This window comes from Trematomus bernacchii, unplaced genomic scaffold (genome assembly GCF_902827165.1).
Source record: "Trematomus bernacchii unplaced genomic scaffold, fTreBer1.1, whole genome shotgun sequence".
Classification (NCBI taxonomy): Eukaryota; Metazoa; Chordata; class Actinopteri; order Perciformes; family Nototheniidae; genus Trematomus; species Trematomus bernacchii.
Genome location: NW_022987356.1, coordinates 16,995 through 28,717, shown reverse-complemented (window position 1 = coordinate 28,717; position 11,723 = coordinate 16,995). Strand labels below are relative to the sequence as shown.

Below are 11,723 nucleotides of genomic sequence, written 5' to 3'. Positions count from 1 at the left end.
TATCAATCTACTTTCCCCACAGCAGGGACTGAGATACATCAGGACTGAATGACTTCATATGACATACCATGGTTGTGTGATGTGTACTGTACATATACAAATTCAGCATTAGAACTCTTTTTCAACCAACAATTTATTATAAATATGTTCTTTTCAACCAACTATTCATACAAATATAAGAAACTGGAAAATCTTACTATTTACAATATCAGAACCTTTTCAACCAACTATTCATTATAAATGTAATGAAATCAAGAATGCTCTCGGAGTTTCCCGTCTACAGGGAATCAGATAATGTGAAATTAAACAGTAGTTTGGATGCTCTGAACTGATGTCAGGTTGTATTGTTGAGATACTTTATTAATAAATGCACGTCACAAAATGAGATGCATTGTGGGACATGTAGTTTATGGACAACGTGCTTCTGTAAAGTGGCATTCAACCGTATAATAAACATATTATATTCTTTGCAAGCTCTTGCGGGGACACATCAAATAAAGTTGCGTGCCGAATTTGCTATATGGTGTCATACCTTCAGAGCTGCTGGCGTTAACCTCATTCTCATCGAAACACTTCTCCTTCAGTTCTCAGAAGAAAAACACTGGAGGTGAAATGAGGAACCAGAAAACATCTTCCCACGTTCAACTTCCCCTCTTCTGTCGCTTATCTGCTGTTATCATCGGTACTGAGTTCTTGTTAAAGAAGCAGCCGGTTAGAGACTCTGACAGTCGAGAGCCAGAGACCGAGAGAGAAGCACGATGTCTGAATTCAGAAGGATCATGATGTCTTCATTCCTGATGCTGTTACGATATCCGATAGGACCCAAACGCAGGACACGGCAGAGTGTTGGAAAAAGGTTTATTGTGAGGTGGAGGAGCGTGGAGAGTAATCCGGTTGGAATGATGACTGGTGGCTGCAGGTGATGGTAACTAGGCGGCTGGAGAGTGATCCTGGAGCATAAGAGAAACAGGTGAGAAACGTATTCCATGTACAGAGAAATAGCTTAAATCGGCTAAGAAGGCTGAGAGTTACCACTGGGGTTTAAACAACGATCTGGCGCTGACATGTTGTGGAGCCTCCGCTGATATACCATTAGTAAATGGCTGAATGGGAATCAGGTGTGTAAAGCTGATTGCAGCAGGTGGAGATTGAGCCGGGAGCCAGGAGTGACAGCCACCACGCCCACACAGACAGGGAAAGGGAACACACACTCACAAGGGAGGTGGCTGAAGAGTAGAGCCACCACAGTACCCCCCCCCTTAAGGGACGCCTCCAGGCGGTCTACCAGGTCTACCAGGTCTACCAGGGTTATCACGGTGGAAGTCCCGAACCAGGGACGCGCCCACGATGTTTCGCCGGGGAACCCAAGACCTCTCCTCTGGACCATAGCCCTCCCAATCCACAAAATATTGGAATCCCCTTCCACGGCGACGAACGTCCAACAATCGCCTGACGGTGTAGGTTGGGTGATCATTGATGATGCGGGGGGGGTGGGGGAACACTCACTGGAGGAGACAAGGGGCTGCTGGCAACAGGTTTCAACAGAGAAACATGAAATGTCGGATGAACCTTCATGTGTGGGGGAAGCTTGAGTTTTACTGCAGATGGGTTGATAACTGAGTCGATGATGAAGGGGCCGACATAACGTGGCGTGAGTTTCTTCGACTCTGTCTTGAGTGGGAGATCTTTGGAGGAAAGCCAAACACTCTGACCTGGTAAGTAGTTGGGAGCCGGGGTCCTGTGGCGGTCTGCGATGAGGCAGTTGCGGGCAGCGGAGCGGAGCAGGGCGGCTCGGGTGTCCCTCCACACCTTATGACAGCGACGAAGGTGGGTCTGAACGGAAGGAACAGCAACCTCCTCTTCCTGGGATGGAAACAGGGGTGGTTGGAAACCCATGGCACAATGAAAGGGTGAAATACCTGTGGCTGCATTTGACAGGGAGTTGTGGGCATATTCGATCCATGGCAGATGTGGGCACCATGACGAAGGGTTCCTGAAAGCCACACAGCGAAGAGCCGCCCCCAGATCCTGGTTGGCCCGTTCCGTTTGCCCATTCGTCTGAGGATGATATCCAGATGACAGGCTCACTGATGCTCCCAGAGCCTGACAGAAGGCTTTCCAAACGTGGGAAATGAACTGGGGACCCCGGTCAGAGACGATGTTGGTGGGAATCCCATGGAGTCGAACAACATGATTGACCAGAAGATCTGCAGTCTCTCGGGCTGTGGGAAGCTTGGGAAGAGCAACAAAGTGTACCATCTTGGAAAATCTGTCCACAATAGTTAGGATGATGGTATTTCCTTGTGACAGTGGAAGTCCAGTGACAAAATCCAAGGCCACATGCGACCAAGGACGCCTAGGTACCGGCAGCGGGCGAAGCAGGCCAGAGGGAGATTGGTGGGAGGACTTGGCGCGGGCACATACTGTACAGGCAGCAACAAAGGCCCTGGTGTCTTGAGCCATGGAAGGCCACCAGAACCGTTGTTTTAGAATAAACAGTGTGCGATGGACACCAGGATGACAGGAGAGACGGGAGGTGTGTGCCCACTGCAGGACCTTGGAGCGAACAGGGGTAGGCACAAAAAGACTATTAGCTGGGCAGTTACCTGGGTTAGGTTGCGCCCGCTGAGCCTCCTTAACCAATGACTCAATCTCCCAGGTAACAGCCGCCACCACGCAGGAGGCAGGCAGGATAGTGTCTGGATTGGCAGCTGGTCCTTCGGAAGCGAACTGGCGAGAGAGAGCCTCCGGCTTGAGGTTCCGTGACCCTGGACGGTAGGTAAGGGTGAATGAGAAGCGGCCGAAATACAGGGCCCATCGAGCCTGACGAGAGTTAAGGCGCTTGGCAGATTGGATGTACGCCAAGTTTTTGTGGTCTGTCCATACAATAAAAGGGAGCTCGGCTCCCTCCAGCCAGTGCCTCCACTCCTCTAGGGCAAGTTTGACAGCCAGCAGCTCTCTGTTACCCACGTCATAGTTCTTCTCAGCTGGAGTGAGGCGGCGAGAGAAAAATGCACAAGGATGTAATTTTTGGTCTCGTTCCGAGCGCTGGGAAAGAACTGCCCCTACCCCGGTGTTGGAGGCATCGACCTCCACCACAAACTGGCGAGAGGAATCAGGGTGGATGAGCACAGGGGCAGTGGTGAAAAGTCTCTTTAGCTCCGAGAAGGCTGCATCGCACTCTGGGGTCCAGAAAAAACCAGTTGTAGGGGAAGTGAGTCTGGTTAAAGGGCCCGCCACTCTGCTGTAGTCTCTGATGAAGCGCCGATAAAAATTGGCGAAACCAAGAAACTGTTGAAGCAGTTTAACTGAGGTTGGTTTGGGCCACCCCGCCACCGCTTGGATCTTCTCAGGGTCGGTCCTAATCTTTCCTTCCTCAACGATGTAGCCCAGGAATGAGACTGTGTTGACATGGAATTCACATTTCTCCGCCTTCACAAAGAGTCTGTTTTCAAGGAGTCTCTGCAGCACCTGCCTGACATGGATAATGTGCTCCTCCTTGTTACGGGAGAAAATGAGAATGTCATCCAAGTAGACAAAGACTGACCGGTTGAGGAGGTCACGGAGCACATCGTTCACCATTGACTGAAAAACTGCTGGGGCATTCGTCAGTCCAAAAGGCATCACCAGATACTCAAAGTGACCGAGTGGTGTATTAAAGGCAGTCTTCCACTCGTCCCCTTCACGGATTCTGACGAGGTGGTAGGCATTGCGGAGGTCCAGTTTGGAAAAGATGGTGGCTTCCTGGAGGGGTTCAAAGGCGGAGTTAATGAGGGGTAATGGATATTTGTTTTTTATAGTGATGGCATTGAGACCCCTGTAATCAATGCAGGGCCGCAGTGAGCGGTCCTTCTTGGACACGAAGAAGAACCCAGCACCGACCGGGGAGGAGGATGGGCGGATGACACCAGCAGCCAGGGAGTCATGGATGTAACTCTCCATGGATTTTCTCTCAGGGCGAGACAGGTTGAACAGACGTGAGGAAGGCAGAGGGGCCCCGGGAAGGAGGTCAATGGGACAGTCGTAGGGTCGATGAGGAGGAAGAGAAAGAACTCGCTGTTTACTGAACACCTCTCCTAGGCTATGATATTCCATGGGGACAGATAACAGGTCAGGCGGCTCGATCTTGGGTGGTGGAGCGGCGGCCTCTGCTGGCGGCAGGGCAGACTGCAGGCATGAGGATAAACAAAAACAACTCCAACTAATGATTTTGCCAGTTATCCAATCAATCTGGGGGTTGTGTGTTCTTAACCAGGGATGACCCAACACTATGGGAGCATGAGGTGAGGAAATAAGGTGAAACTGAATAAACTCACGATGGTTTCCAGACAGAATGAGGTTTACTGGCTTGGTGCGGTGAGTGACTTGGGCCAGGAATTGTCCATTTAGAGCATTGGCATTAAGAGGTGAATCTAACACTTCGCAGGGAATTCCTGCCTGAGCTGCAATGTCAATGTCCAAAAAATTCTCGTCCGCCCCCGAGTCCACTAAGGCGAGCAGGGGTAGTGACTGTTGGTTGCAGCAAAGAACGGCTTCTAGCTGCGTTCTGGGTCGGGGGTTGAGAGAGGAGGAAGGGCTCGCCAGAATCCCCACAGCTACTGACGAGCCTGACCTTTTGGCAGATTAGGACAGGAGGAAACTAGATGACTGGTTTGGCTGCAATAAACACATTCCCCAGCCTGGATCCTTCTAGCCCGCTCAGATGGTGAGAGGTGGGCCCTTCCCACTTGCATGGGCTCATCTTCGGGGGGTGAAACCGAGAAAGGAGTCGGAAAGGATCTGGAGATTGGGGCAGTGGCAGTGCCAATTCGGGGATCAAGTGAGGAGTAGCTGGGATTGGGGTGACGGCTATTCCTATCCCTGCGTCTCTCTCTGAGGCGATTATCAATCTTGATAGCTGTGGCAATTAAATTATCCAAGCTAACTGGATCATCCCTAGCAGCTAGCTCGTCTTTAATTGCTTCGTTCAGCCCTTGAAGAAAAACATCTTGCAATGACTCGTTATTCCAGTCTGAGTCAGCAGCAACTGTTCTAAACTCAACTGAAAATTCGGCTACACTACGGGAGCCCTGCCGGAGAGAAAGAAGGCGCCTAGAAGCGTCCCTCCCCCGTACCGGGTGATCAAAAACTTTTTTCATTTCGGAAATGAAAGTATCAAATGATAAGCAAATGTGTGGCTGGCTCTCCCTAACGGCTGTAGCCCAATCTAGAGCACTCCCCCTCAACAGACTCATGACATATGCTACCCTAGCCCCGTCTATATGATAAGTACTAGGCTGCTGCTCAAAAACTAACGAACACTGGAACAAAAAGGCTCTACAAATACCCAAATCTCCAGCGTATCGCTCCGGTGTAGGAATAACAGCCTCTCGTAGCTGATGGAGAGGTGCGGCAGGAGCGGGGGGGAGGAGCTGTCGGCTGTGCAGCGGGCTGTGGGGGAGAAAACTGTGAGGTGAGCAGTTCCACTTGTGTGCCGATCCTTTGCACGTTAGCGGAGAGGTTCCGGAGAGTCTCCACAACCTCACGGAGAACCACGTCGTGATGCCCCACAAGAGCACCTTGATTGGCCAGGGCTTGGCTGAGTTCGTCCGTAGTCTTGGACTGGTGGCCTGTGTCCGCTGAGTCCATACTGGCCAGATCGTTCTGTTACGATATCCGATAGGACCCAAACGCAGGACACGGCAGAGTGTTGGAAAAAGGTTTATTGTGAGGTGGAGGAGCGTGGAGAGTAATCCGGTTGGAATGATGACTGGTGGCTGCAGGTGATGGTAACTAGGCGGCTGGAGAGTGATCCTGGAGCATAAGAGAAACAGGTGAGAAACGTATTCCATGTACAGAGAAATAGCTTAAATCGGCTAAGAAGGCTGAGAGTTACCACTGGGGTTTAAACAACGATCTGGCGCTGACATGTTGTGGAGCCTCCGCTGATATACCATTAGTAAATGGCTGAATGGGAATCAGGTGTGTAAAGCTGATGCAGCAGGTGGAGATTGAGCCGGGAGCCAGGAGTGACAGCCACCACGCCCACACAGACAGGGAAAGGGAACACACACTCACAAGGGAGGTGGCTGAAGAGTAGAGCCACCACAGATGCTGCTGCTCCACTTTACAGGTGAGGATGCAGAGAACACACACTGTTTACGACTGTTAATGAAAGGTAGTGAGGGCGTCTTTCAATTGAAATCGATGTATCCTTGGGAAAGATGCCTAACCCCAAGTCGCTCCCAATGGGGAACGGTGTGTGAATGATACCTTCTGTCGTGGAGTTTGAATCCGTTTCTACATTTAATATCCACTTTCCTCTATCGGGGTTGTTGGTGATGACGCGCCTCTCTTTGCTTCCAAACAAACTTTGCAGAGATCGTTGTAGCTTTGAATCACATCAGGTTTATTCATTGATCAAGGCGACATACAAACATGAAGACAAACTTCCTCGCTTCAAAGTAACTAAAAGTTCTCCGTATCAAAAAAGAACAAAAAGAACAAAAAGAACAAAAAGAACAAAAAGAACAAAAAGAACAAACAGAACAAAAAGAACAAACAGAACACGGTCTAAAGACTATACCGCTTCCTGTTTAATCACACCCTCAGCTGTGAACCAATGTCATGCCATATATAGACATGCACGTCTGTCCCTCTCTGTCTCTCTCTGTCCCTCTCTGTCTCTCTCTGTCCCTCTCTGTCTCTCTCTGTCCCTCTCTGTCTCTCTCTCTGTCCCTCTCTGTCTTTGTCTCTCTCTCTCTGTCTCTCTCTGTCTCTCTCTGTCTCTCTCTCTGTCCCTCTCTGTCTCTGTCCCTCTCTGTCTTTGTCTCTCTCTGTCTCTCTCTGTCCCTCTCTGTCTTTGTCTCTCTCTGTCTCTCTCTGTCTCTCTCTGTCTCTCTCTGTCCCTCTCTGTCTCCTCTCTGTCCCGCTCTGTCTCCTCTCTGTCTCTCTCTTTGTCTCTCTCTGTCCCTCTCTGTCTCTCTCTGTCTCTCTCTGTCCCTCTCTGTCTTTGTCTCTCTCTGTCTCTCTCTGTCTCTCTCTGTCCCTCTCTGTCTCTCTTTGTCTCTCTCTGTCTCTCTCTGTCCCTCTCTGTTTCTCTCTGTCTCTCTCTTTGTCTCTCTCTGTCTCTCTCTCTGTCTGTCTCTGTCTCTCTCTGTCCCTCTCTGTCTCTCTCTGTCCCTCTCTGTCCCTCTCTGTCTTGCTCTTAATAACAATAACATATCTTGCATTATCAACTAATAGCGTTTCCGGTTTGTTTCCCGCTGGCGCCAACTGTCTGACTATGGAGGACAGAACATGACATAAGTATAAAAAAATAAAAATGTGTAAATAAATGTATGAAGAAATACAGGAATAAATAAATAAATACGGAAATAAATAAATGAGGAAATAAATACAGAAATAAATAAATTTGGAAATAAATACACAAATAAATAAATAAAAGAATAAATAAATGCATAAATAAATATGGAAATAAATACATGAATCTATAAATAAATAAATAAAAGTCGAAAATAAAACAGAACGCACGTTATTATATATCTTTAATATATTTCTAAATTTACGGACACTTGTATTTCTGTGTCTATACTAATGAGGTGGGCGGTCCTAACCTCAATCTGAAGCATGATTGGTTACAGGAGTGTGATCATTTCTGGCAGATTGGGCTCTACTTCGAACGCCTGGCTGACAGCGCTGATTCGAATGCAGGAGGAGCATTACTGTTTAGCCCTTATCTTTATACATCCATGGTTTATCCACAGTTGTAATTGTTGACAATTCAAATTTACTCAGGTTTATTTATGGTTATTGGTTTAAGAGCCATTGGAGATCATTGGAGATTATTAGCGGACCATTTAGAGAACGGAGAACCAAAAGACTATGTCCAGTTTCGTGTGGAACGATGTATAGAGGACTTGCCCCCAAACGTTATTGAAGCACACGTTCGTTACTGCGGTCACCTCATTAGCATACGGACACAGAAATACATAAATAAATAAATGTAAGTGACCGTAAATGTAGAAATATAATAACATGTGTTCTGTTTTATTTTCGACTTTTATTTATACATTCAAGTATTTATTTCCATATTTATTTATTCTTTATTTATTTATTTGTGTATTTATTTCCTCATTTATTTATTCCTGCATTTATTTATTTCCGTATTTATTTATTTATTCCTGTATTTCTTCATACATTTATTTATTTATTTATACTTATGTCATGTTCCGTCCTCCATATCCGACAGCGCACATTTGACAGCAAATAAGTGAGGCTTAAACTAACATCTTTCAAAGCGTAGTGTGACTCACAAAAATAGATAGTTAAGAGTTTCCTCTAAAGCCTTTTAGTAATAAGACAAACATTCAAACCATAATGATGAAAGGAAAATGGCTCTAACCCCTTCAGTGAGCAAGGGGCACATTGCTCTGTATGAATTGGGTGTGAATGGGTGACTTGTTGTATGTAAAGCGCTTTGAGGGGGTGAAAGACTGGATGAAGCGCTTTATAAATACAGTCCATTTAACATTTACCAATTACATTAAATAAAACCGCTTTAATATCACTAACGGTACTTTACTACGTACTGTTCCTTTAACTGAGAATGATAAGTTGTGTTTGTAACGTGGTGACTTTAGTGAACTCTTGGTCACTAAAACCCACATAGCAATATTCTTTAAAGTGATCGTCACACTCACTATGAACACTTACGTTAGTTATGTGGATCTGTAATTAACTCTGGTTTGAATGTGTTGTTAAATGATTCATTAAACAGATCAACCAGAACTCTAACTCTTTACCTTTTTATATCATACATCATTATTCTGTCAGCATTTATGACGTCTATATTTCTTTCTGCTTTTTCCCCGAACAGCTGCAGATGTGAAACCTTACTCCCGCATTGTCAGAGCTGGAGATGAAGTCACTTTGCCTTTTGACAATGTGATAGATGATCAGGATACGTGTGAGTATACTACCTGGTACTTCAGGGATTCAAGAAGCTCAGTGACGCTGTTTGAATACGGGCAGATTCACAAAGAAGCCAAAGCTAAATCAGACAGACTGAGAGTTACAGAGAAATGTTCTCTGGTTATAAAGAAGGTCACAGAGGAGGATGCTGGTAGTTACCTTTGCAGACAGTTCAGATCAGAACAACAACAACGTTTATACTCTTGGGTTTTTCTGTCTGTTGTTACCAGTGAGTATTTACATCATCATGTTTTCAAACTGTCTCTAAACTGAAACATTCCAATAATGATGATGATTACAGTGATGAAGTACATTTAAATGTTGTTACATATTGTGGTTGTCTTTTCTCTCATAATATCTCCATCTTGTTTATTTTATGGAATTTTAAAATTGAATAGTTTGTTAAGTTTTGTTCATCTGTTTAGGTGAGGACAAAAAAACAGCAACAACAACACCAGCAACAACAAAAACAACAACAACAACAACAGCTAAAAATAACATGAACTCAGGTAAGGTTAACTTGATTGACTTGTAAAGTGTTTGATAGCTACAGGACAGAACCTCAGCTGTTTCTCTTCAGTCCTCAGGTGAGAACATGATGAGCTGTTCATCCTGATGCGTCACATCTTTATGTCGTGATGTGAGATGATTACATTTGTTTTTATAACTGTCCAGCATGTTGTTATTTTATTCATTAAGGTGATGATGCAGGGAAGGTGACTGCAGTGTCACCAACATGGACAACAGTGAACATGAGACCAGCCGGAGAGACGACCAACACATCTGAAGACAATCAAACAGAACAAGAGGACAACAATAAAGGTAGTGAGAGAACAGAACATATACATTCACAGTTAGAAAAGACATGCACACATGCAGTATATACACACCTGGATGTACTGAAGAGGAGAAGGAGTGGACTCAGATACAACATCGTTTATAAAGGTAACATTTTATGTAGATAAAAAAGAACTGTCTGGATTATAAATAAGTTGTGTTTGTATCTGTATGTTCTGTACGTGTCCCTGTGTGAAGGTGACGAGGAAGCATTAAACAGCCAAGAGACATTTGGTTCATTCAGATTTGAGAGATAAAGAGATAAAAACCTCTGACTATATTGAACTCTTCTGTACCACTTTACAATAAGACTACCCTTATAAAGGGTTTACGAATAGTTTGTAATTCATTTATTAGGTTGTGAACACTTTATAAATCATTAATAAGCTTTTATAAGACATGAGATAAACAGGGCAACTGTGACCGGTTGCTTGCCAAATAGTGAGCCCACATGTATCTGTACTGCTAAGCCTTATATTGGCTACCTAGCTTACTTCGTCTCCTTCATCAGCCAGCATCCTTGGTATCTGTTGCTCACTGAGTTGATTCTAGCTAAGTAGCCAATATAAGGCTTAGTCATCTTGCCAAATAGTGAGCCTGTGTTGATGTTTGAACACTATGTTAGAACTGGTTTATAAATGGCTCTTAATGATTAATAAAGTGTTTACAACCTAATTCATAACCTAATTATAAACCCTTTATGAATCCTTTATAAGGGTAGTCTTATTGTAAAGTGGTACCAACTCTTCTAACTTCTCTTTTCCAGGTCACTTGAGGCTCATCATCGTGTCTGTGGGTTTAGCAGCTCTCATCATCACCGTGGTTACAGTCAACATGTGGACAAGAGCTAAAGGTGAGAGATTTTCACAGATGAAATAAAAAATATATAAATAAAGCTGAAATCTAATATCAACTTGTTTTGTCCTTTTTTCAGGGAGCAAAGCACAGACGGAAGAAAACATGGTGAGTTTGAACATTGCATAATTAAATGTGTGTATTATTTGCTATCCAATTTTAACAATGGATATATGACAGGCAGAAGAAGATGCAACACAAGATTAATTTAGAATATTTATGTATCCAAATTAAATGATCTCAGAAAAGCTAAACAGTTCATTAACCAAAATAACAGAAAACAGCAACAAAATGAAATAAATGCTCATTAAGGATGCTTCAAAGTGACCATGTAGTTGAATCAACAGCTCTTTATAATGCTTTTAATTAAATGAAATGCAGCCAGTGGTAGCCTGTAGATGTGAAAGAGAAGAGGCCCCAAGACAGAGCCCTGAGGAACACCACATGTCATATCTGTCCACTCAGACCTGTCCTTCAAGTAGGGTTCAAAACAATGTAGAACTGTTGCTGAAAGTCCCACCCAGTTTTCCAGTCGGTCTAGAAATATATTGTGGAAAATAAAAATAAAACAGGAAAAAACTGACAGATCGTGACGAGTGGAAATACTCAAGTAAAGTCCTTCAAAAATATATACTTAAGTGCAGAACCTGAGTAAATGTACTTAGTTACTTTCCAGCTCTGATCTGTGTTTTTACCATGTCTCTGTTCCATGCTGACAGGAGCAGATTGATGAAGATGAAGATGAAGATGAGGTGAACTATGAAAACGATGGAGAGCCGTCTGCCTCTGTGTGACTGATCAACAACATCAACTCCCCTCAGAGTCCACTGCTGTCAAACATCACCTCCTCATATTTTACAGCCCTCATGATGATGATGAAGATGATACAGTGACCTACAGCACTGTGGGAGCTCCCTCCTCTTCCTCTGCTGCCTCCGCTGATCCCAGCCTCCTCTACGCCACCGTCAACAAACCAAGAAAGAAACCGATGTAATGTTTAAAACAATAGCATGATCGCTTGGATCAAAGATTTAGAGTTTAAGGGCACAGCTAGCAGAGTTTAATCAGATTTATATTAA

The 11,723-nt window shown here is 44.7% G+C and overlaps 1 protein-coding gene across 2 annotated transcripts; it reads left to right on the top strand.

The window, feature by feature from the left end:
• Nucleotides 1-714: 714 nt before the first annotated feature.
• On the top strand, nucleotides 715-11,519 carry LOC117483782. Of its 2 annotated transcripts, none has more exons than XM_034132142.1 (8): nucleotides 715-797; nucleotides 6,091-6,112; nucleotides 8,858-9,181; nucleotides 9,378-9,461; nucleotides 9,652-9,774; nucleotides 10,556-10,642; nucleotides 10,724-10,752; nucleotides 11,370-11,519. In XM_034132142.1, the coding sequence occupies exons 1-8, from the start codon at nucleotides 759-761 to the stop codon at nucleotides 11,436-11,438; spliced, it is 777 nt and encodes a 258-aa protein (XP_033988033.1). In that variant the 5' UTR covers nucleotides 715-758; the 3' UTR covers nucleotides 11,439-11,519. The 2 variants fall into 2 exon arrangements, with proteins under 2 accessions (XP_033988033.1, XP_033988026.1); XM_034132135.1 differs by having other exon boundaries at nucleotides 11,364-11,519.
• The last annotated feature ends 204 nt before the right edge of the window (nucleotides 11,520-11,723 follow it).

Excerpts from the sequence above, each read along its gene's own strand:
- LOC117483782 (XM_034132135.1), top strand. The coding sequence starts at position 759 with ATGTCTGAATTCAGAAGGATCATGATGTCTTCATTCCTG. Across the intron at positions 9,182-9,377 it reads TTTTCTGTCTGTTGTTACCA|GTGAGGACAAAAAAACAGCA; the intron begins GTGAGTATTTAC and ends TCATCTGTTTAG. Across the intron at positions 9,775-10,555 it reads ACAAGAGGACAACAATAAAG|GTCACTTGAGGCTCATCATC; the intron begins GTAGTGAGAGAA and ends TCTCTTTTCCAG.